This window comes from Protopterus annectens, chromosome 6.part0 (assembly GCF_019279795.1).
Source record: "Protopterus annectens isolate FY-2018-M chromosome 6.part0, PAN1.0, whole genome shotgun sequence".
Lineage (NCBI taxonomy): Eukaryota > Metazoa > Chordata > Ceratodontiformes > Protopteridae > Protopterus > Protopterus annectens.
In genome coordinates this window covers 999,139,984-999,165,404 of record NC_056737.1, presented here as the reverse complement: position 1 = coordinate 999,165,404, position 25,421 = coordinate 999,139,984, and the positions used below count along the sequence as shown (strand labels likewise).

Here is a 25,421-nt window from a genome sequence, read left to right as displayed (position 1 = left end):
GTGAAAGACCATGATGCAGAGGAAAGGAAAAAATGGAAACAGATGATCCACTGTGGCGACCCCTAACGGGAACAGTCGAAAGAAGATGATGAAAGACAGAATACTGAAACACCAAAGGGACATTAGGAACAAGAAAGAAAACAGTGCATTAGCTGTACATAGTATGAACCACGGTTCATCTCATACATTTAAGGGTTTTATTTTACAAGTTTTATATCTGGGGAGGGGAGGAGATATATTAAATTGTACAGAAACAGCAGAGCAAAAATGGATTTTGCTATTGAATGCAGAAAGATCCCCTGGACTTAATGGGGTATCTTCCCTTAAACCATTTTTGAAAGGGCGTTCTTTGAAACGTTAAACCTGCACCATTAAATTTAGTTTCTTTGTCTCATACATATATATATATATATATATATATATATATATATATATATATATATATATATATATATTTTTTTTTTTTTTAATATATTTTTTTATATTCTCATATACATCTTTTTATGAATCTCGTTTATTTAATGTATTTTGTATATATGCGTAATTTTTTATACATATATATGTATATGTTGGTTTTTGATTTATTTTATTTAACATGTAGGGTTACCACCTGTCCCACTTTGTGAGGGACAGTCCCTCTTTGGGCAGTTGTGTCATGACAAAAAATATTAAAAATGGCAAATGTCCTGAGATTGTATGACATAATTATGTCTTATATTGTATGTAATAGTTGCATAACACAGTTATTCTGTATCTAAAATACCTAAATGTTATAAGAAACAGAATAAGCAACTAAAATGCTACAAGAATAAGTTAGTATGTAGGCAAAAAAGTTAAGTTCTATCCTTTGTACTGACCGTGGGTATGTGTTGGCCTGTAAAATCTAATGTTTGTTCTGAATATGTCCCACTTTGGCCGTTTGGAAAGGTGGCAACCCTATTAACATGTGATCTAATTAGAAGGTGTATGACATAATTTCTTTATTATTGGTTGCATATTGTTATTTAAATTATCTTATCTTATCTCTGTCTGATGAAGCGGTGTGACTATCACGAAAGCGCTTACATCTGTTGTGTGTTTTTTTGTTTTTGAGTTATTACAACATTGTTTGGATTTAGCTTCAGCCTTGCTGGTCTGGTACTTGATATTTTTACTTCTTTGCTATTTGGTGTTATCTTTGTATCAACCTATACCCCACATCTGTTTTTGCTTTATTTATCTTATGAATATTAAACAACTGGTCAACGATAGGCTTGACAACAGACAATTCGTTGAATGCCTTATATTTTCCCTGAAATGGTATTTTTTAAAGTGTGTGAATATGGAGAGCACAGATTTCGTTTTTATTTTATTTATAGATTTTGTTAACCAGGTTGTTTTACTAGATGATGCCTGGAAGCTCTGTCTGGTTAAATGACTTGCTCAGTTATACATTAATAAATGAATCATTAAGGATTTGAGGAAATCAAGCCTGGGGCTACAAGATAAAGCTAATCAGCAATTTATTTTTTCTTTGTTTACTGAGGTAGTGGACTGATCATGAGTAGACCCATTTCAGCCATGGCCCAGATATATATAATACAAGTAATATGTAGACAAATTAAGAATTTTAGTTGAAACAAAATGTGTCAACTACAGTGATGTGATAAGTTGAAATGTCAGGGGTATAGGCAGTAACATGTAGGATAAATATAGGCAACAAAAGGTAAAGGTGTCTGGTAGGTGGCTTTAAGGATTAAGGAGGTATTAATGAGCTGTTTCCTGTGGACCAGAGGTGCAAGGTTTGATTCCCTCAGCTTCCATAGCCTAACTGTGTGACTTTGCGCAAGTCATTCAACCAGACACCGCTCACAGGCTGAGTGTGAAAAAGATCTCTGGAGATCAGGCCTGTACCCCAGAAAACAAGTATAAATAAAATAAATAAATTACAGAAGTATAACAACATTACCATGCTATGTAAGGAATTGTTTCAACTACCCATAATATTTACAAAATGTGTGTAATTAATCTTCAGAAAAAGGAGGGAAGCTGGGTAAGTCAGATACACTGGGTGGTGACTGTTGGATTAGGTTACTGGGGTGAGTTGAAAACAAGAAGAGACTTCTGTGGTAGGAAAGTAGATAAGAAGTTTACTTGGAAATTCTTTGGGTGTTGTATTCAGTCTGATCACAGCAGGTCGGTCGTCCCCCAGTTTTAGAGCAAAGTATGAGAAAGCATGGTCGGAGTATAAAAGTGAGTTATCAGGTCTGTATAGGCTGGAGACATTTTTAGAACATGATTTAAGCTCATACATAGTACTAGGTGTGTGTTTCCAAAGAGATAGTCATTATGATATGTGAGTGCCGTAGGGTTTATCGAGGAAAATGATGAGGAGCTTTAGAGTTTGAATAAAAGGGAGTAAAGCAGGTACAGTTCTGTTCATACGGCAATGAAAGGAAAGTAAATCTACAGGCACAATGGGATGGGATCTCATGGTTAAACAGTGTACTTTTAGATGAGTACGCTAGTAGTGGTAGTCTGTATTGCAGTTGTGCTTGGAGTATTCCTTTACCAGTGGCTGAGTGGGCTACAGACATGAGGAATCTGAAGACTCATTTACACATGTTGATGATCGTGTTAATTTCAGATTTTAACAGGTAAGTATGTGTGGACTTAGATACTGTTGGATCACTGGTGAGTCTTACGTATTTGACTGCAGTTGCAAGTTCAGTGATGGAACTGTTAAAGGACAAGGAAGGGGTAGTGTGTGATGGAGCTGTTAATGGACAAGGTAGGGGGCAGTGTGTGACGGAGCTGTTAACAGACAAGGGAGGGGTAGTGCATGATGGAGCTGTTAGAAAGGGAGGGGGTAGTGTGTGATGGAGCTGTTAACGGACAAGGTAGGGGGCAGTGTGTAATGGAGCTGTTAACAGACAAGGGAGGGGGAAGTGTGTAATTGAGCTGTTAACAGACAAGGGAGGGGGCAGTGTGTGATGGAGCTGTTAACAAACAAGGGAGGGGATAGTGTGTGATGGAGCTGTTAGACAAGGGAGGGTGTAGTGTGTGATGGAGCTGTTAATGGGCAAGGTAGGGAGCAGTGTGTGATGGAGCTGTTAACAGACAAGGGGGGGCAGTGTGTGATGAAGCTATTAACAGACAAGGGAGGGGTAGTGTGTGATGGAGCCGTTAACAGACAAGGGAGGGGGTAGTGTGTGATGGAGCTTTTAACGGACAAGGTAGGGGGTAGTGTGTAATGGAGCTGTTAACAGACAAGGGAGGGGGCAGTGTGTAATCGAGCTGTTAACAGACAAGAGAGGGGGTAGTGTGTGATGGAGCTGTTAGACAAGGGAGGGAGTAGTGTATGATGGAACTGTTAACAGACAAGGGAGGGGGCAGTATGTGATGGAGCTGTTAATAGACAAGGGAGGGGGCAGTGTGTGATGGAGCTTTTAACAGATAAGGGAGGGGCTAGTGTTAGAGAGTGCTTCAAGGCAGTGGGAGTGCCAAAAAGCATATATTCAGTTTTATTGTGGTTTAGAATTTGTTGGATGAAAGGAGTTTGAGACTAGAAAGGTCTATTTGGATTTTTTTTAAGAATAGACTCATATCCATAATCATCTAAATTAAACTGACAGACTAGCCGGTGCCCCAATTCCTTCCTAAATATACCTGCTTTGAGATTTGTGCAGCTTTTAGAAAGGTTATATGTAATCTGTAGTTCATACATTTTTTCCATTGAAACTCTTAGATAAATTGAGTTTAACAGCTGTACTACATTTCTGTGTTATCTTATTTGAGGGCTGTATTGTGATTTCAGGTTGTAGAGGAGCCAGGACTCTGTATTCTGCAGTGACTTGGTAATGTTGAAAGTATTCTATTTAGGCAGCTGTTTTGCCCTCTCTTGCTCTTTAGTGTTACCCATGTGCTATTTCTGTCTTGAAATTCAATGTATTTCCGTACTGATTGTACTTTTCATTAGGCTACTTCTTCACTGGTGATGGTGCCTACCGATCAAAAAATGGCTACTATCAAATCACTGGGCGCCTTGATGATGTCATCAACATAAGTGGCCACAGGCTAGGAACAGCAGAAGTAGAAGATGCTTTGGTAAGAAATCCAATCATATTCCTGTGTTTTTTTGTGTACTTTTTGCCATTGTGCTTTCCAGCTATCAAGTCTCCCTACCCCTGGAGTGGCCATCATCCAAGAAGCTATAGATTCTGTAGTGCCCTTACCAGCAATGACAGGATTCTTCTCTTTTAAATCCCCCTGGATGGGGGACATGCAACCAGCTTCACTATGTTTCCTTGTGCAATGTGTTCATGGATTGGTGAGACAAATGCACAAACAAGGTCAACTTTCCAAAATTTTACCAACCCTTTTCCAGAGAGTTGTGCACTGGATGGACATATTCCATCCCCTTCCCCCGAGGATGAGCATATGTAATTCCCCCATGTCAGCTCCAACAGGAACACGTGATTGAACTCAGTTTGCCTGACTCATAGCCAAGGTTTTATCCCTCCATGTTACTGGAGCTGCGTCACATTCCTGCAGTAAAAAAACACATTTAGCTACCAAATGTTCTCTGGTGTATAACTTCCAGACAAAGTCCACAGAAAAAAATATCATCAAACTGTAGAAACGGAGCAGTCAAGATCATCAGATTTTAAAATAACTGCTATGTTTATTGTCTTAATTGTATAACATGCTAAGTTTTGTCAGAAAATCAATAGATTTGGAGATACATTTCCCTAGGAACTGGAACGCATAAAGGTTTGTTGAAACACTGACTCATAATTAATACATTAACAATTAAGAAACCGAGACAAATATGGACTGTTATTTTTCCTTGTTACTAGCCCTGCTAAGAAAAAGTCAGAAATAACAACTATTGTTCAACATTTGTAATCTTGCATTACTGAAATTCTTAAATCACCTAACTTTCAATAAATTGGTTTATGAAATAAAAAATGAACTCTCAGATTCAAACCATCTATTTTATTGTGTGGGCAAGTTTACAAAACAATCTTTGTAAAAAAATGCAGTTCTATAGACACTTAACTAGTAAGTTAAGAAATGAATATGTTGTACTTGTGCAACTTATTTTGTGTATCAGGTTTTTAGTTTGGGAATGACTCACCTGTACCACCACTAAAAATATGACTGGAGTACATCTGTACCACCACTAAAAATATGACTGGTGTACATTCAAGCCGCTGCAGCTGATGGCAGACCAGGATGTGCCAGCGGTTACAGTTCTTCTGTCACTGAAATGAGAGAAAATGTCATTTCAGCATTTCCTACTAAAAGTCACAACACTTGTATGATAGAAGCCACATCACTGTATGACTCTGTACATAAGAAAACTATAAAAACAGGCAGAATGTGTCACACAGATTGAAATTATTTAACCATACAGCCAAAGCAGATTACAAAATTCAATGTTTGTCTGTTCTGTTTAAAAAGTTCTGTTGTCCAGGTGTGTGTGTGTGTGTGTGTGTGTGTGTGTGTGTGTGTGTGTGTGTGTGTGTGTGTGTGTGTGTGTGTGTGTGTGTCTCTTTATGTTATGGCCTGAAATGCAAACTACAGAATTTTGGCCAGGCACCAGGAAACTGTCCTCTCCCTTACCAACAGACAGATGGAAGCATTTAATATGCAATGGTGGAACAATTTTACATTAAAATATATACAACCATACCTCTCAACCTCTTAGTGCAAGAAATCAGGACAAAGCCTGACAAAACTGGGGGACATGGGCCCAAAAATAGGGACATATTTTAAACATTATTCTTGTAAACTTAGAAAGTTGCTGGAGTAGCAAAGTTTGTTTTAACATACATTTTCTGAAGGATATGAAGTCTGAAACTCAAATGTATGCCATTATTCAGTGACTTCAGTCCTCAGATTATCCTACTGATATGCCAGAAAACCACAAATTTTATGAGGAACAGGCCAAAAATATGAGCAAAAAAATGTGAACATTCTGCGAAAATCTAGACACTTGAGAGTACGTATACAACATATGTGCACAAATATGTATAAACAATATTTAATGGAAGTGCAACTTTGCAAATACTGACTGTAGCTCAAACTTAGAAGCAGAACAAATAGAAATCGTGCATAAAGTAAAAAAAAAGATCCATTACTTAAATGCAAACATCAAAATAATTTCCAATCCATTTTTAGAGAAGGGGGCTACATTCTGCATCTCTCACACCTCACAAACTTAATGTACTATCTGGGAGTTTTTAATGTCTCTGAATAGAAGTAGCTGGCTTGGCAGCAAACCTCTTCCCTTACTTCCAAGATAGTGTAGTCACAGAATTACTGTAAAACATTACCAGAAATGTAGAGTACAAAAATTATGTGAGAGAAGACATGTCAGACAGGAGTGTTGAAAAATGAAGGAGAGTGTCATTAAATAGAGTGAGATGGTGACTGTTGACATGACATCGTGAACCCATGTAGAAAAAGAGGAAAACAGGGTCGATGATGATGATGCTGAGTATAGAAATGAGTACTGATAATGCCCTTGTGGTCAGGACCAAAGCAGTTCAGCCCTTCATGTGTGGTATACGTTGTAGCAAGTGGTTTGCTACAGTTTTTAGAGTATTTTTAGAGCTGAAGTAAAGGATTTAAGGACTTTTTTTGTGAGGTACAGAAATGTACCTGGTTTGCCAGATCAAGGAATGACACCAGGCTTTTGATGAGTGAGCTATGGCTCTGCTGTCTACTTATACTAAGTCAGTCCTGACCCCTGCAATGGCTTTGCTATCTACTTATACTAAGTCAGGTCCAGACCCGTGCATCAGATTACATGTTTCTTAGTAAATGTACAAATTATGAAAAGTAAAACAGAACAAATTAATGTTTTCACACCAAACACAACAGTGACCTCTTTTGCTATTAAAAAATATTGCAGTCCCTCTATACATCACCTCTTTATCTGATATGGCCAGGATCTTGAAATTTAGGAAGCATTGACCTTCTCTTTAAATTGTACTTTAATGTCCAACTTCTAGCCAAGCTGATTCTACCTCTGATTCCATACCTAACTGACTTCTTACCCAAATTCTCTCCTCCAATTACAACTCTCTTCACCTTATATTAGCAAACCTCCCTCAACCCTCCTTTTCAGAAAAATTCAAAACCACAATACATAACTTATAGCAAATGTTAAGCCCCACAGAGTATATTGCTCAGAATTTCTAACTGACCTTAACTTTACAAAACTAGCACTTCAGCTGACCTGTCCTTACTTTAAGACTTCACACCACTCATTAGTTGTCCTAGTAATTACAAACAAACGTTTTCTAATCTCTCCTGTTGAAGTTAATCCTTACTATTTCAGTGAACATTCTTCCATCAGTTTTCTGTTTTATTACCCTTGTGACAAATTGCCGACTAAATCAATCTCATTCAGATCAAAATCAGGTTCCATAATCAGCAAACTTAAAACAATATTCTCTACCCTTGACTAGGCATATGTACTAAACTGAAAACATCCCAGCTATAGTGCAGAATTACTCATTAAATCATTGGTAAACTTGTAGGGGACCTGTTTCCTCTTTTTTTTTCAAACACCTTTATTGAATTATCACTTGTGACATAGACAAATTTACATTCATATAAAAGTAATCAAACTATATTAACATAACAAACATTATACTTCACATATATTGCTATATATCATATAACCTAAGAAATATTACATAAATTATTAAATTCCTGCCTTTTTTAAACAAGAAACATCCTTATTAAACCATCACTTACGACATAAGCAATCATACATTTATATAAATGAAAACAGACCACACCGACACAATCCTTTTTGCAAGAATGTTACATCACAAGCCATACTGACACACATTATACATCACTTATAATCTACCAGATCTTTCTCACTCAAACATTACATATCTCATTTAAGTCCTGCCGCCTTTTAGATCTCATTCCTCCCTTGTATGTATTGTTCTCACAATTCCCATTTTTTTCCTGTTGGACCTGCTTCCTCTTAATGCCAAGACTGCATAACCTTAAAAGTGTACAATAGGTAACTGGCGAGCTGAAAGCCTTAACAGATCTCAAATGTGAATCCTGTCATGCCTGGAAATCCAAATCTGCTTCTGCTACAACAGAACACTTTACCCAGTTGCATTACCTGGGTAAACAAACAAAAGGATGCCATAAAAGTCAGGTAATGAAATCTGCTCCAAACTAATGAATGGCTCCAAATATTTTTTGAGAAAAGTCCACAAATGTGTTCACTGGAAAAATGCCTTCAACTCACAGTCTGCAGTTTCTCAGATAATGACAAATGTTTTCCTAGACACATTTTAGTGATCTCCTCAACTTCTGTTTTAACAGCACACAACCACCTATTACTTCAGTACCATATCCAAGCACCGTTTCATTTTATTAAAAAATAGAATTAAAAACAAGCTGCTTTTTCTTGACAAATACATCCTGACAGTCCAGTTGACATAGACAATCTTTATCCATAATTTATCACTGCAACTCCCTTTTGATAAATATACAGTTTTTGCATATCACAAACATTATGCCTAATACCTTGAAAATATCCATATTAGGACCATATCCGAACAATAAAAGCCAATCAACACATCACGTTTTTCAATTTCAAGCAAAATGCAAACGCCCTTTCCCAGGACATATAACCTAATTATCACCATCTTTTTTTTGCTTCACATAATCTAATTACTTATATTGTCCATTTAAATCAGCAAGAAATGTATTTTGACAACTATAACTCCACATTTAAATAAATATTATATATACAACTATTTCTGTTTCTTTATACGGTTACTATATTTTCTTACTTTCTATCAGATGCTATAACATTTGCTATTTTATGTACGTTTGTGGGCTGAATCTGAAAGGGGTCTGTTGTGATCAGTGCTCTAGTCTGGTTAGCAAATTCAAAATAAACAAATTAATTCATAACCGTGCAACAAAAGACTGCTGCAAAAAACACTTCCACCAGGTTGACAAACTTGGAATTTATTGAACATATATCTCCATACAAATAAATAGTTGGGTTAAGTTTAGGTCTGTCATCCTGAACCCAGGACTTCTCAGTACATCGAACCACATACATTGTACAGTTTAAATCTTCTCATGACATTCTGACTTCATCATTCTTAAAACTATGAAAATCTTTAAAGATCCAGTACATTATTAAAATACAAATTCTAAATCAATAAATAGTATTCTAACAAAAATTGCATAAATAAAATATTGTCCATGTGTTAAAATTCATTCAAAAATCATTGATTAGAAAAATAAAAGCTTTAGAGAGCTATTATAAATACTCTTTATATCATATAACTTTTAATCCTTAAAATGCTACCTAATGAGACAATCCCATTCAGCCCTGGAAGGTTATATGCATTCAAACTGATTTGCCATCGTAACTCATTTAATTCTAATAAATCATTATAAGGCTCTCTTCTAGGATTCACAACAATTTTGTCTAATCCTGAAAATCAAAACTTATGTCCAGTTTTGTTCTATATGTTTATAAAGAGCATTGTTCATATTTTTCCTCTCAATATCATGTGTGTGCTCATATATCCATTCCTTAAACTTCCATTTAGTTTTTTCCTATACAAAAGGCAGGACAGTCCTGGCACTGTACTAAATAAATAATTCCCATTGTGTTACAATTATAATAAAATTTTGCACTAGTGGTGACACCCTGACCTTATCTGCAAAATGGGAAAAGGGGTTGAGGATGGATGGATGGATGGTGATATTGTTGTAAATTTTCACTATTTCACCTTTTCTTAAATAACAACACTGAGAGCAGCACCCACTTTTACTTCTATTTGTTACTCTGTCCTTATCATTGCACTGCTCTGACAGTGTTTTAATAGATTTGCCCCTTTCTATAGACAAATTTAGGTATTCTCCCTATTACTCCTTCTACTTCCTTGTTTGTAGGGAATGTTTCCCAATTTTTAAGCACAGTGCATTTAATAACATTACTATCCAAACTCAAAGACATTAAAAAAGATCAAATAAATTCACACTTTTTGTTGTTGTCAGTTCTCAAAGCTTTAACTGTTTCACCTGAGTTAATCAATGATTTATAAAAACCTGTTTTCCTCTTATTGACCACTTCCTCATAAATCGTAAGAGATAAAATCCTGAGGGCAATCCCTTGGTTTAAAATATTCAACTATTTTATCACATTCTATTAAAAAGTGTCAACATTTGAAATTATTCTAGCTAAGTTAACAAGCTGATCCTTAACTAAACCTTTATTTTGAAATCTCGGCTGTCAACTGTTGTAATGCAACAACGTATTAGAATGGGTAGGTTACAAAGTATTAGAATGGATAGGTTACAGAGTATCAGAATGTGTAGGTTACAAAGTATCAGAATGGGTAAGATCATAGGAGATTACTAGGCTATCGACCTGGAGGTCATTTTAAGCCTAGCCATTTCAACCTAATGTAATACTTACTATAGAAGTACTAGTTAATACCTAAGAGTACACTTACTGATGACTCCCCATGTCCAGGAGGGTTGTGGGCACTACCCCTGGTAAGAATTTATGGTGCTCCATCCACTCAGCCAGGTTCCTTTAGAGCAGTGTCATAGAGGTGCTCTGTTTCACATGAATTGGTAGCCTATTCCAAAAACATGGCAGTCGCTCAGAGATAAATCTGTCCCTCCAGCATGTCCTATTTAATTTGCAGGCCATATTGAAGTTCCTGGAATGGGTAGCCATAGATCTATTTGATTTATGGATATGCAGTAAGTTCATTAGGTTTGAGTCTCGGGTTGCTCTGTAGACCAGGCATACGTCTTCCCTGAGAAGTGTATACGATACAGAGTATAGTGACAGGGATTTTAGTTGGCCTGTGTATAGCATGTGCTGGAGTCCCTTGATCTTCTTTGTTAGAAACCTCTGAGGGCTCTGCAATTGCTGCAAGTGCTTAGTACAGCACATATCGCATGGAGAATTATATTAAATTATGGGCATAATAAGTGCAAGTATAGGGGGGTTATAACTTCTTTTGCTCTCAAGGCAATGCCTTTACAAATGAAATGAGCTATGTTGAAAGCTGTACTTACATTGGTAGACATGTGGCAGTCAAGGTTAAGGTCACGGTCAACCTGTGATCCCAGGTCCCTTACCACTTCATGGGCACTTAGGATACTGTTGTTGATTTGATGGTACAAAGGGACATTGTTTGTGCAAAAGAGAATGATTATACATTTCTTCTTTGCATTCATTTTGAGACTGTGACTAATACACCAGCCGTTGGTCTGTGTGAGACCCTCCTGGAGTACACTGATATCATTTGGGGATTCAGTGATTGCACCTAATTTGCAGTTGTCTGCAAACTTGGTCAGCCGCAACCCTTTGGTTTTGACCTGAACTTCTGAGAAATACATACCAAACAGTAGGGGGCCCAGCACTGACCCCTGTGGCACTCCACTGGTAACAGATCTGCTGATTGATGTGGAGTCACCACTTTGATAGTGCGTGTCTGGTTTGTGAGCCAGTTGGCAATACAGTGAAGGGGTTTAAATTTAGTTTGCTGATTTTATTGGTAATGCCTGAATGTGAGATTGTATTGAAAGCCTTTGCTAAGTTGAGGTATGCTGTGTGCACAGATTTGCCCACATCAGTGGCCCTGGTCACACTTTCAAAGAAATCCAACAGATTTAACAGGCAGGCTCTGACCTTCACAAAGCCGAATTAGGTAGGATCCAGGATTTAGAGGTCACCTTTGTCTTTATTTATGAGGTCTATAATAATTTTTATTTTTATTTTATATATTTTATTTTACATTTGTTGACCGGGATAGTCCGACTGGAATCATGTCCATTTTCAGCGGAGGCCCAGGGAGAAAAGCTTCAAGGCAAACAGCAACAAATAATAATAATGAAGACATTATACAGAAATGACACATACAAAGAAAGAGTAACAATTTCAATGGTTAGGATTTACCCCTGGATATAGCCAGGAGAGAAAAAATAATAGTAACTTGACTAAGATAATTTATTCACATTTAAGCTATGAGTTAGCCAGGCTTGTTACAGTGGCAAAGCCAGTTTAGGGCCATATGTTGTTTGAGACTGGTTTTAAATTGGGTTAGGGAGGATAGCAAAGTAATATCAGCTGGGAGTAGGTTCCAGACTCTATCCACAGAGTTTGCAAAGAGGGAGTCACCAGCTACATTGCTAGTTTTGATAGTTTGTATTAGTATTTTGTTTGAGGATCAAAGCAGTCTCGGATTGCTGTAGGGGGTGATAATATTTTTAAGGGCAGGTGTATTATCTGGATTTAGGAGGATTTTCTTAGCCACAACCAGAAGGTTAAATTGGATAAGACTAGAAAGTTCTAGCCACTCAAGTTGTTTGAGGTTGATGCAGTGATGCGTTCTAAAAGGCAGGCCAGTGGCAAATCTGACAATGTGATTGCAACATGTTAATAGTCGATTAAGAACAGACTTGTTTAGATTAGGGAGAAGGGGGATGAATATAGAAGGGTTGAGAGTAGGTGTGAGCGGGCTATGGCCATCTTAGCTGGAGGAGTTAGGAAGGCTTTTATTCTGTATAGAGACCCAAGTTTTTTATTGATGGTCTTGATCACTTGATTTACGTGTAGGTCAAATTTGAGATTATTATCAATAATGATACCTAGTAGTTTTGTAGAAGGGTCAGGAGAGATAATTGTCCCATCTTTTGCTTTTATGGTGAAGGTAAAAGCTGTAGATCTATGTGTGGGTGAGAATAGCAGCATTTTAGTTTTTTTGGGATTTAGTAACAATTGACATTCAGAGAGCCAATTTTCAATAATATTAAAGGTGGCCTGGGTAGCAGACCTCAATTCTGCAGGAGATATAACTGAGCAAATCAGGGTGGAGTCATCAGCATATTGGATACAGCTAACATTAGGGATGACAGTATATAGATTGTTAATAAAGATGGAAAAGTGAAGGGGCCCAAGTATGGAGCCTTGTGGGACTCCAAGGGTATTAGGTAATAGGTTGGAGAGCTTGTTCTGCCAGAGAACAGCCTGCTGTCTCCCACTGAGGTAAGATTTAAACCACTGAAGGGCTTTAGAATCAAGGCTATAAGTCTGCAGGGTGTGTATCAACAGTTGATGATCCACCATGTCAAATGCCTTGGAACGATCCAAGAAGAGGGCCAAGGATATTTAATTATTGTTACGGTTGTTATTAATAGTTTTGGTAAAAGCTAGTAGGGCGGAGGTCGTGGAATGGTGTGGACGGAAGCCATGTTGGGCATCGGCTAAGAGGTGATTCTGGATTAGGTGGTGCATGAGTTGTTTTTGTAACTAGTGGAATTATGTAGGAAGTTTTCCAAATGGTGGAAATTTTAGCTTCAACTATGGTACCATTAATTAGTATAGAAACTGGGTAGACAATAGCATCAGCTGATTTTTAAAGGTATTCAGCAGGGAGCTGGTCAGCGGAGAGTTTGGTGGGTTTTAATTTTTTGATTAAGGTGCAAATACATGAAGTGGACACTGGTTGGAAACTAAAAGAGAGTAAGTTTAAATGGGTGGCACTATCAGGGCCAGAGGAGCTGGGAGGTAACTGGCTGGCTAGAGCTTGAATTGTCTCAGTAAAGAAGTGGTTAAAACTGTTTGAGATATCCTCAGGGGATTTGTCTCTGGTAGCAGCTGGGATAGGGGTGGATGTTTTACCAGGATGAAGCAGATTATTCAGACCAGCCCAGAATTTCTGAGGGTTGTTCTGGTTGGCTGTCTGCAGATTATAGTAGTATTGTTTTTTTTCATTTAAGATGGATATTTTAGTTTCATTCCTAGCTTATCGGTATTTAACATGATCATGGGGGATTTTAGTGGAGCGTCATTTGGCCCAGAGTTTGTTTCTGATGATAATTTTTAGTAGAGACATAATAAGTCCCATGACCTTACAGATGAGGCCGGTCAGGCTTATGGGTCTGTAATTCCCTGTGTCTGTTGCTAGGCCATCTTTGTGGAGGGAAATAATTGTAGCTGTTCTCCATTCCACAGAAACAAGCCTGTGGTTAGGCTATGACTGAAAAGGGTACTTGGTGGTAATGCTAATTCATGTTTTGGCCTGTTTAGAAGACAGCCTGGGATGTCATCTGGTCCCGTAGAGGCCATGTTCTTTGCCTTGGACAGGGCTTTGAGGACCTGTTCTTCAGATATGTAAGGTGGGGGAGGAGTTTGGGGGAGGGTTTGTTGTAATTTAGGAGTGGATAAGGGAGTGAAATTTTCACCAAACCTATCCGCTAGCAGTTGCACTATTTCTGTGGGGTCAGTGTGTGATATCATTGAGCACCAGTTCTGCACATGCTTGGGTCCTACCCTTTACGTTACGTACGTAGCTGTAAAAGGCCTTATGGTTATCCTTGGCAGTACTTGCTAGGTTTCTCTCAAAGGAGCTCTTGGAAGATTTGACAAGTTATCTTATTTGCCTGTTAAGGCTGAGGAGGTTGTTTTTCCATTGTTGGGTCCTTGTCTTTGTTTTTTGGACAGCAACTTTTTGCATTCATTGTAGAGTTTGTTGATGCTGGAAGTCCACCATGGCAGTTTGATTTTACTTAGGGCTCTGGCTTTAATTCTATCTGGTACAGATGAATTTATCAGGACTTTAGTGTAAGCTTCGGTGTAGTTACCACTTTCAGCTTGGGTGGGGCTTGGAATGCATTTATACCTTCATGTAGGAGGGTATAGTTTGCCTTGGTGAAGTCTTTTAGTCTGATTTCACCCTTTGTGAATTATGGTGTTAGTATCAGTTTGAAGGTGACTGATTTGTGGTCAGATTTAACTAATGAGGATCAGACAGTTGGAGCAGTGCACCTGTTTGACATGCTGGTGAGGACCAGATCTAGAATGTTTTTTCATAATGTCAGGGTATGGAAAATTTGCTTAAGGGCATTTGAATTCACAAAGTCAAGGAACTTTTCTGGTAGTGAGTTTGGGGTACAGTATTTTATTTTTACCAGTTGATGGTGGGATAATTGAAACCCCCCATAACTGGTGTGTACGGTAAAATTTGGATTGTCTTCAGTTTGATTAACTAGGCTTCCTGGGTGTCGTGACCCATGGAGGAGGCTCTATAACTGGTTAGGACTTGAATGGGGGTCTTACCCACCATAGCCTGGACCTGGAGTAGTTCCAAGGAATTGTCCAGTCTAATTCACAGAAGGTGAATTTATCTTTAATATAGATTGAAACACCGCCTCCTTTGGTTTTCACATGTTCATTTTGTGGTCTAAAGGTATGGAAGGCATTGTAACCTTGCAGGGCCAGGGAACTCTCCTGAGGCCTTAAACCAGGTTTTTGTGACTGCACAGGCATCTACATCTTCTAGTGACAGAAGTGCTTTCAGGGAGTGCAGTTTTTGGTTTAAGCTCTTAGCATTTAGTAGCATGACCCTTATTTTCTTCTGATTGGTTAATTTTATGTTGGTAGTGTTGTTTTCAAGACCTTGCCTAAAAAAGGCACTATGGGGGAGGCAAGAGCATTTGCCAGCAGCCGAAAGCCTAGGGGTGCCAGGTGCAAACCATCTCTGGCAAAGCAGCGAGGTTTGTCGACCATGACCTCCCAGGCTGACAGGTGCTGGATCCCCTTGGAATGACACCAAAAACTAAGCCAGTTATTGAAATCAATCATTTTTTTGTTTATACTGTGGCATAATTCTAGGTGAAGGTAGTATGCTGCTTAAGGCTACAGGCATACCTGCCTGGGACACATACTCCGAGAGTTCAACCATGTCTGTCTTCATATAGTCCAGCAAGGTACCTCTCAGGTCATTCACACCAACATGAACTATAACAGAGTCATAACGGTACTTGTTGCTGAGAGACCTGAGTGCATGTGAGATATGGTGAATCCTGGCACCATAAAAGCAGCTGACCGTGATGTTCTCCTTGTCCAGTCTGGTGAGTGGGACATCTGTTTGTCTCACTATTGAGTCTCCAATGACAAGAAAACTTGTTTTTTGTGTGTTATACCTTATGGGATTGGTGGGTGAGACACTGGTGTTTGTAAGTGTCATGAGTGCTGTGGAGACTGTCTTAGCTGTAGCAGACTTGTGTTTCGGAGGTCTCTGGTGTTTTGGAAAGTTTTTCAAGAGAACCTCCACATGTGTGGATTTACTTGTTTGATGCTTAATATGTGTTTGAGCAGTGGTATGTGTATGAGTAGTGGTACTATGTGAATACGTAGTGGTGGGTGAGTTGACAACCTTCTCTGAGTTATTGTTTTGAGTGAGAGAGAGAGAGCATGGATTCTAGATTCTTGGTGTAAATCCATTTCTCGGACTCTGTGCTAGATTGTGTTATTAGTAGAGTGTTGTCTGTGTACATGAGGCAATTGCTACACTGTCTCAAGAGACCCAAGTCAACAAGGTTGGCAGGAGAAACGAGTAATCCAGCTGTCCATAATGCTAGGCTGAAGACTATTGTCAGTAGGGGTGGCTTTTTCAGAAAAGATTACAGTGGAGCTCAGCAGCAAATGGATATTTCTGCCTGGGTTTTAAGGGAAAATTTGTTGAATTTAACTGTTTGGCTTTGGTGTACAATTGAGCAGCAAATGATGTAGGGCCAAATAGATACACAATCTCAGTTGTAAACAATATACGTTACAAACCGTGCCAACACAATGTAGCTGCAAACATTATGCATCACTTTTAATATATCCAGTCATTGTCAGTTAACTGTGACATAGCTCATTCAAATCCTGCCTTCTTTTAAACCTTGTTTCTCCTCTGCATGTATCATTCCCACATTTCCAATTTTTTCCTATGTAAATTGCTCCAACCCTTTTCTAAAGATCCCAGTTCTACTTGTTTTATCTCTGTGAGTGTTACTATCTTCGGTACTTCTAGTAAAGCTGGTTTAGACTTTGATTTTTATTTTCTAGTAACTTCTTTTTTTAGCAGCCATCATAATTAGACTCAACAAGGCCTTACTATGTCTAGGCTATAGGCACCGGAAGCTGTTAAAGACTGGGGGGGGGGGGTAACAGGGGTGTTAAAGACTGGGGGAGTGACAGGGGCACTTAGTGAACTAAAAAGGGCATTTTCTTTATAACTATTTGCTACCACAACATAGGTTCACTTGGAGGACATTTTAAGCTTTTCCAATTCCCTTTTGGTGCTTGAATTAACATTTTCTGATTGGTCTTAGCTATCACCATGGCTGATAATTATATATTAGCCCTAGTGAGAACAACACTGATCATACCATAGATAATTTGAGGGGGGGCATGTAACAGATGCAGCATTTAGGAACTGCCTCTATCAATTAGTGGCATGAGGGGAAATCCTGGAGTACATTTTCTATTACCCATCCTTAGATCCAAATTGCATTTGAATATGGATGGATGAGCTTTGCTTTATTTTTATGAGTAGTCTGTTCCGGAACAGTGGAAGCCTCTGTGATATATATCCATCTCTCCACAACATTCACTTTAGATACCTGGACTGAGTATTTCTGATGCCATTTGACTTGCTGATGTTCAGTAGGTCCATCTGCATTATGTCGGAGGATGCTTTGTATGCCAGACATGTCACCTCTAAGCACTCTGTAGGATACTGAGTATAGTAATAAATCTTTGAGGTGGTCCATGCAAGATCTATTGTTTAGGACTTGTATCCTTTTAGTAAGGTATCTCTGAAGGTATTCCAATTATTGCATGGGGCTGGACAGATACATGCCAAAGTGGGCATTAAACAAAATGATTGACAATGAGAGGTTTGTAAAAGGAGACAACATCTCTAGATCTAGTCACAATCAATTTGTTTATAAGCTGTGCAATATAGAAAGGCTTTCCTATGACTCTGGGCACATGTTGGTCAAAAGTTAGGTCACTGTACACACAAGTTCCCAAATGCCAAACAATTGGATCAGTTCTCAGAGAGCATTGTCATGATTTTGACACCAGTTATTATTTGAGACAAACCTTCCTGCATGATGGTCAAGTCATTTGGGGATTCAGTAACTTCTCCTAGCTTGCAGTCATCTCAAACTTAGCTGGCCAAAGCTCTTTGATATTTCCTTTTACTTTTGAGATGTATATGCCAAACAGAAAAAGTCTTAGCACCGAACACTGGGGGACTCCATTGTTGACTGGTCTCTTCTCCTGTTTTGATCTCCTGTATCCTGTGAGCCAAGTTGGCAATGCAGCTGGTGAAGTAAGTGTTTGCTCCTACATTATTCATCTTTTGTACTATACCTGAGTAGGGGATTGTGTCAAAAGGCTTGGCCAGGTCAAGGTAATGTGGTGTGAACTGTTTTAACTTCATCCATTGCTTTGGTAACAAGAGTAAAGCTTAAGATTTGCACATGATTTTGAGCTTTTCACACTTTCCTCTGGGCTGTTTTCAAACACATTTTAGGGCCATGCATACATGTATGCATTCCTTGATTCACCTTCCTGATTGTATTAAATTATATTCTTTGTATAATACAGCACACTTATTAGACTTAAGTTACAGCGCATTTTAAATTTATTGTTTAAACATTTTCCAGTAGGCTATGAAACAAAAAAGCATTAACCAATAATGACAAAACTGCCCTATTCAGAACATTTCCATCATAAAGGTCTACTTCCACACACAACTGCATTTTAAATGTATTGTTTGAACATTTTTCCAGAAGGCAATGAAGCAAAATGCATGCACCAGTAATGACAAAACTGCCCTATTCAGAACATTTCCATGATAAGTCTACTTCCACACACAATTGCATTTTAAATTTATTGTTTGAACATTTTTCTAGTAGGCAATGAAGCAAAATGCATGCACCAATAATGACAAAACTGCCCTATTCAGAACATTTTCATGATAACAGTCTACTTCCACACACAATATATGAATACAGAATCACAGTAGTGTAAGCCATAGGCATGTTGCACAGCTTCTTGAACTTATTTTCAATTGGGGGGAGGGGGGCAAAAGGCCAAAAACCAGGGACACATTTTAAACATTGCGTGTATAATTTTGGAAAGTTGCTTGCATAAAATGTTGTTACCACCATGCATTTCACTACCAAGTCTTGGACCCAGAACACTATGCACTACAGTCAGAGCAACATACCACTATGCTAAACCAGCAGTTTCTTGAAAGACAGGAAGACAAACTTAAATGGCTATCATATCATTTAGTGAATTCAGTTCTCACTTCTCACCATAGCTCTCAACCTCTTAGCACAAAAATACAGAACAAAGCCAATAATGGGGGAATACAGCCCCAAAATTGGGACACATTTCAAATACTGATTTTATAACCTTAGAAAATTGCTGGAATAAAAGGTTTTGTTTTACCACTCCTGCAAACTGGAAAGAACAGAACAAAAATGTGAGGCATAAATTCACAAGTGATGGTGGTTTGGGATTTTAGGCTCTTTTTACCTGTACCCAAGGTACAGGGTTTGATCCTGAGTACCTCTAGCCACCAGATGTATCCTGCTGGGGGCATTTTCACACACAGACACACACACACACACAGTGATTACCAAGTACATCGTTCTTTATTGTACTTATAATAAAAGGAATGACCCTATTTTACATAAATGAAAAATATCAACTTCTTGTATGTTAGCTACATATTCTTAGTTGTTCATGGCTACATCTATTTAGAAAAGCACCAGACTTCTTTACATTTTAGCAAATACAATAAATGGCAGACAAGCAGTGAAACATTTGCCCAAATTTCTATTTCTAGATAAGGTAACAAAAGTGGGCTGCCTGTTAGTTAGTCTAACTATTATCAATATTCTGTCACTTCAATCCACATAGAGACAGGACCTCTCTGCAAATGGCCACCCCATGTATTACTAGCAAGGCATCTGTCCTGTCCAAGTGAAGTAAAGAGACATGTCACAGTCAAGTAAACATATAAAAAAGCCTTGAATTGAAATAGTAATCTGAGAGGGAAATTATAACCGATATATGAGGCTGCATTCACAAAAAAGGAAAAAAAAAAACATAACCTTGCATTAAAAGCAATGACTGTACCACACGAGCAGCAAAAGAGAGAACAGGTACACGTTTTATGAGGGAATGCGCTGCCAAAATTAAAGAAAGTTTTGCTGGGATGTACAGATATATACAATTTAAAAGGACAGTGTCCAGATTAAGAAACAGTAGTCCTCACTTTGTACCAAGTAATGTTGGCAGAAGGCTGGGGCATGAATTAGAAAATGAATGACTCAGAACGTGGGGTGCTCATAAACACGTTGTACTTTAGTACAGCAAAGTCTGGCCAACAGAATGAAGATGTGATAAAAAACATGTACATACATGCAGATGAAATCATATAAAGTATCTCTACTATAGTAAAGGAGGGACAGTGGGAATGTCATGTGATATGTATGATGCTTAGCATTTCATCATGGTTTAGTCTCATACACATCTCATCAAGTCACCCGCACTTGCAAACAAAAGTAGAAAGCATGCATTTCTGAAGGGTGGCTACACCTACCAGCACATATCCCCTGACATAAATAGAACAATGCCAAGAATACACCAACACTGAGGAAAGAGGCAACTTTTGACAAGCTGTAATTTCAGTGCAGAAAAACTGTGTTGAGCTTTTATGTAACCAATGTGTGAGATATGTAAGAATTTGATATGAAAAACATCTGCAGATGTAGCACCCAGAATATATAATATACTCACAGTAAGCAAGTCCTGAGTGACTAGACATAGAGGTATGTTAATCTACTGTACTGATGACACCCCAGTAGCCAAGTTTTAGGAGTCCTCAGAAGATATTGTGTTGATGTTCTGTTGCACTATTAATAGATGTGATATGACCCTAATGCTTTTCTAAATGACTTGCAAAACAAATGTACATAGGAGATACAACACCATACTTTATAGCAGTGCATGTAATATACTGAGCAACATAGGTGCATTCCAGTGACATTACAAAGCATGCCATTACAACCCAGGAATGTGTGCCACACCCAATATGCAATATTACTGTGTGAACGATGCCTGAGCAGATGATACTTAAAAGATGTATTATGTACATACAAATGAAAGCATATAATGTGTCTCCACTACAGTAACACACAGAACAGAGTACAGTGGGAATATGTGTCATGTGTAGAGAAACCTACAAATGCCAGATTATATTTACACATGAGGGATCTAATGAGTAGTAATGTACAAAGTATTTTGGTGAACATATAAAAACACCATTCTGTGGTAGTATGCAGAAATGGTAATAAAACAACAGAGTCAGACTCCAAAGTATGGAAATACATGCAGGAACAGTTCACATCAGCCCTGTGCAAATATGATTATACTATGGTAAATGGTGGTATGCCCTGATGTGGATGAAACAGACATGCTAAAAGCAAACATGTATTGATGTGTATGTCCATGACAGGAAAAACAGTGTGTGGCCAGTGGCTGGCGAAAGATTGAAGCTGCAGAAATGTTGCACCACAGGACAGGAAAGACAATCAAATGTTGTTACCATTAAAAGCCACAGCACATGCTGGGATAACCCACTGAAATGACAACATCAAAACATGAATGTATGACAGAAGTAGTGGAAGGACAGGATATTCAGAGATCACAAAGGTCACTACAAACACATTTATGTACGTATTACAGGACAGATACATGTCTGAATATCTTTGTATGTGAAGTAAAACACAGTACACCAAAAAGACAGACGTAGCACCAGTGTTCAGACATTGCTGCTATGTGTGAATCAGATATGCTATACAGAATAAATATACAGGTACTGCTGAAAAGTTACATAGACCGCCTATCACTATCAGGTTCAACACGTGCCTGTGGTATCAGAATTGAACACTGCGTAGCAAGTTTTCATGACTGTAAATTTACATTAGTATAAGCTTTTAAGTTTGTAAAACATGGCCATGAATACACACACACACACACACACACACACACACACACACACACAAACACACACACACACACACACTACTCACTCTGATAGACAGACCCCTCCGATAGCATTCTCCATTTCCGCTCCACTCTAGCATTCAGCTTCTGTCTGTTCCCCCACCGATCCACTCTGCAATTAACTCCTGTCATTCCTACAGTCCAGACGCAGCTTCTGTTTCTGCAGCAGCTTCTGAATATCCCGCCGTTCCTACAGTCCAGACGCAGCAAATCTGCTCCATTACCCATTACAGGCTTCTGAAATAAATCCCTTCTGTTTCTACAGCAGCTTCCAGTTGGGAGGTGCGGAAAACGAAAGGGACAGAGTTATGGATGATCTGCAAAAGTGTGGGGGGGGCTCCCCTACCCCCACGCTCTATGGTTCCAGCGCCCATGGTCTAGGCAATTCCAATTCTGTATCATAGCTCAAAAAAATCATTTTCCTAGTTAATCCAATTTGCTCACTTAGCATGTCCAACAGAGCAGTCTGCAGGGGAATCTTTAAAGTATGCCAACTCATTATACTCCCTGAAAATATGTTTCTATTTACCTGTTTTTTCCCCAAAGCACCACCAACTTTTGTTGTCTACCTGAGGAAAAATACTTTGGAGTCTACTTGGGGTACAAAAATACTTATTTAAACACTTCCAAGCAAAGATCCTAAATCTTCTAGATTTTGTTACATATCTGGGAGACATACATATAACCCCCATTGCTTCTTTGTGAATTGCTTATTCACTCTCTCTTCCTAATCCTTCCTAAACTCCTCTGATTGTTTCTTATAGTTATGCAATATTTTATATGCTCTACTAATTATTCCTTTCTTAACAGCAACTTCTGTTCTAGATTCTACTAAAAGCTGTATCAGTGTTGTTTTTTTTGTCTAGCACCCCCTATTTTTTCTTTTTGCCTATACTCTGATATTAGTCCTTGATAGGGAATGCAATCTCTAACCTGCAGTCCAAATAAGTTATTGGAGTCTTCTAATTCTATTACCTTTCCCTATCTAGTTATTTACTCCCAATACCTTGGTTCCTTTACCAGTTTTCAACAATATATTCCACCCCCTCTTGCATATTGTCTGCATCCCTAATTGCAGTCATCCCTATTGGCAGAATCTCCTTTCTCCATTCCCATGTTGGTTTAGTTCTTAGAATATTTTCTTCTACTTTATGAATATAATATTCTGTATGATTATTGGTGTTCTCCTTAAAGGTCTGCATCCAAAATACTAGCCTCTCCTTATTTCGTGAGCTTCGACACATTTCATCGTCATCTTTTTCCTCTTTGAGTTATAGTTTTTTGCTTCTGCTGTGTATAGGAGCCTTAACTATATTCTCTGAAATACCGCTTCAGTTTGGGTAATCCCAAACAGCCCTGTAATATTGGAAGAATAAGCTTATACCACTTGACTCTTGCTGTTTTCCCTTCACAGATAAAATCCTTCAGCTGTTTATTAATTACTATCCACACCTTCTCCTCTGGTTGATAAAAATATGCCTGACCTGTGTATAAGACTAAAGGGACCAAAAACATTTTAACTGCTTGTATATTACTATCCATATCCATGTAACAAAGCTTCTAATTTCCCAGTTTTTGTATTATCCTTTGTTTATTGTCTTCCCACATATCCTTAGCTAGCACACCAGAATGCTTTGTATTCCATACTCCTAAGTACTTCATTTTATCATGTCCCCATAAGTATGGATAGTGCCAAACCAATTCATATGTGGGTACATAATTTTCTGCTATTGATTTTGTTTTAGCTTCATTAATTTTTTTTCCCAAAAAGGTTTGAAATTGTTTCAGTACGTTCTACAACACTGTAATGTCTATTTCTGGTTTTATCAGGTATAAAATAATATCATATGCGAATAGAGCCAGCTTTTCTTGACTACCATATTAATTATATCCTTGAATTTCTGGGCCCCTTGTTTTCTTTGCCAGTGGTTCTAAATAGGGGAAAGAGGACACGCCTGCCTGGTTCCTGTGCTCAAGCAGAGATTATCACAGAGGACCCCACCCACTTTAATTTTCACCTGCAATCCCACATATACCCTCCTAATTAGCCTTATATCTTTTTTCAGGAAATGCAAATGCTTCCATTGCCCTGTTTAGAAAGTCCCATCTTACTCTGTCAAATGCTTTCCCTGCATCAAGCCCCACCAACAACAGTGGTATTATCTTACATTCTGTTTCCCTCTGGATCATCACTGTTTTGTGTATGTTGTAAAATGTTTGCCTCCCCTCCACAAAATCACATTAATCCATATCTATCAATTTTGGCATCATTTTTGCCATTGTTTTAGTCATTATAGAAATGAACACTTTATAATCATGGTTTAATATTTAAATAGGCCTGTATGAAGCTGGATCTGATGGATCTTTACCCTCTTTAGGTATTACTGTTACCACCGCTTTCTTCCAGGATGCTGGTACTTCTCCTCCTCTTAAAATACTGTTAAACAAAACCTTCAAGATCTTTATCAGTTTTTCCCTCCTAGTTTCCAAACTTCCACAGGAATACCATCTATTCCTGGGGATTTTCTGTAGATTGGTTATACATCACCATTTTTATTGCGTCTCCTCCTGTTCTAACTGTTAGTAATTGAGCCTCCTCTACCTCTAACCTTGGCATATTTAATTCTTCCATAAACATTTCTATTTGTACCTTTTCCTAATTTCCACATTTCTCTGCTTAATCAGACTTTCATAGAATTTCCAAAATATTTGTAATACTTCTACAGGATCCCTTGTTATCTTCCTTGTTATAGGCTCCCTAAGCTTAGTTACAGCCTTTATACTTTCAGTCACCTGAGTCGTAGTACTAAAAGTTTTGTGCTGTAGAGTTATCAAAAAACAGTTGCTTAACAGAAATCTTTCTAAACTCGTGCATATTATCAAGGTAATTCCTAATTTTCTATTTATCATTTTGCAGTTGCTTCTGCACTTTTTCTGTGAGATTCCCCCATTTTGCAATACTTCAACATTTGTCAGTTTCTTTAAATAATTCTTGTTACTTCTTAACCATATCTCCCCTTCTTTTATTTTCACCCTGTTTTTAAATTCCACTTTAATTTTATCCTACTCCCTAGCTATATTTTCATAGGTTCATAGGTAGGTACTAGGCTATTGGCCCTAGGGCCTATATAAGCCTAGCCAAAAAGGTACCCTGGATTTTGCCACCCAAGAAAATTATTTTCCTGTGCCCCTGTCGAGCAGAGCCACAGAAGTGATCCCCAGGGTGAATTTCCTATTTCTCATCCCTAACCTAATTTTTATCTTCTGAAATAGCTCCTGAATAATTTCCACTACCTATTCCTTAAATTCCTCTCTTTTCAGCAGATAGGTGGGAAGGTGCCGGTGTCTCATTTTTATTTCATTACCCTGCGTTTTTATTTTAGTTATTATTGGCACATGATCTGAAATAGTTATTGGGTAGATACCAAGACCTTCAGTTAAATGCACATGTTCCTTTGAAATGTAAATTCTGTCTAGCCTAGCCCAGTTT

At 38.2% G+C, this 25,421-nt stretch overlaps 1 protein-coding gene across 2 annotated transcripts in view; it reads left to right on the top strand.

The window, feature by feature from the left end:
- Positions 1 to 25,421, top strand: part of LOC122804648 (acetyl-coenzyme A synthetase 2-like, mitochondrial) — an 874,305-nt gene that overhangs the window by 778,610 nt on the left and 70,274 nt on the right. For both annotated transcript variants that reach the window (XM_044074629.1, XM_044074630.1), the window contains exon 11: positions 3,959 to 4,086. In XM_044074629.1, coding sequence (XP_043930564.1) covers positions 3,959 to 4,086 — 128 coding nt within the window. The remainder of the gene's footprint in view (positions 1 to 3,958; positions 4,087 to 25,421) is intronic.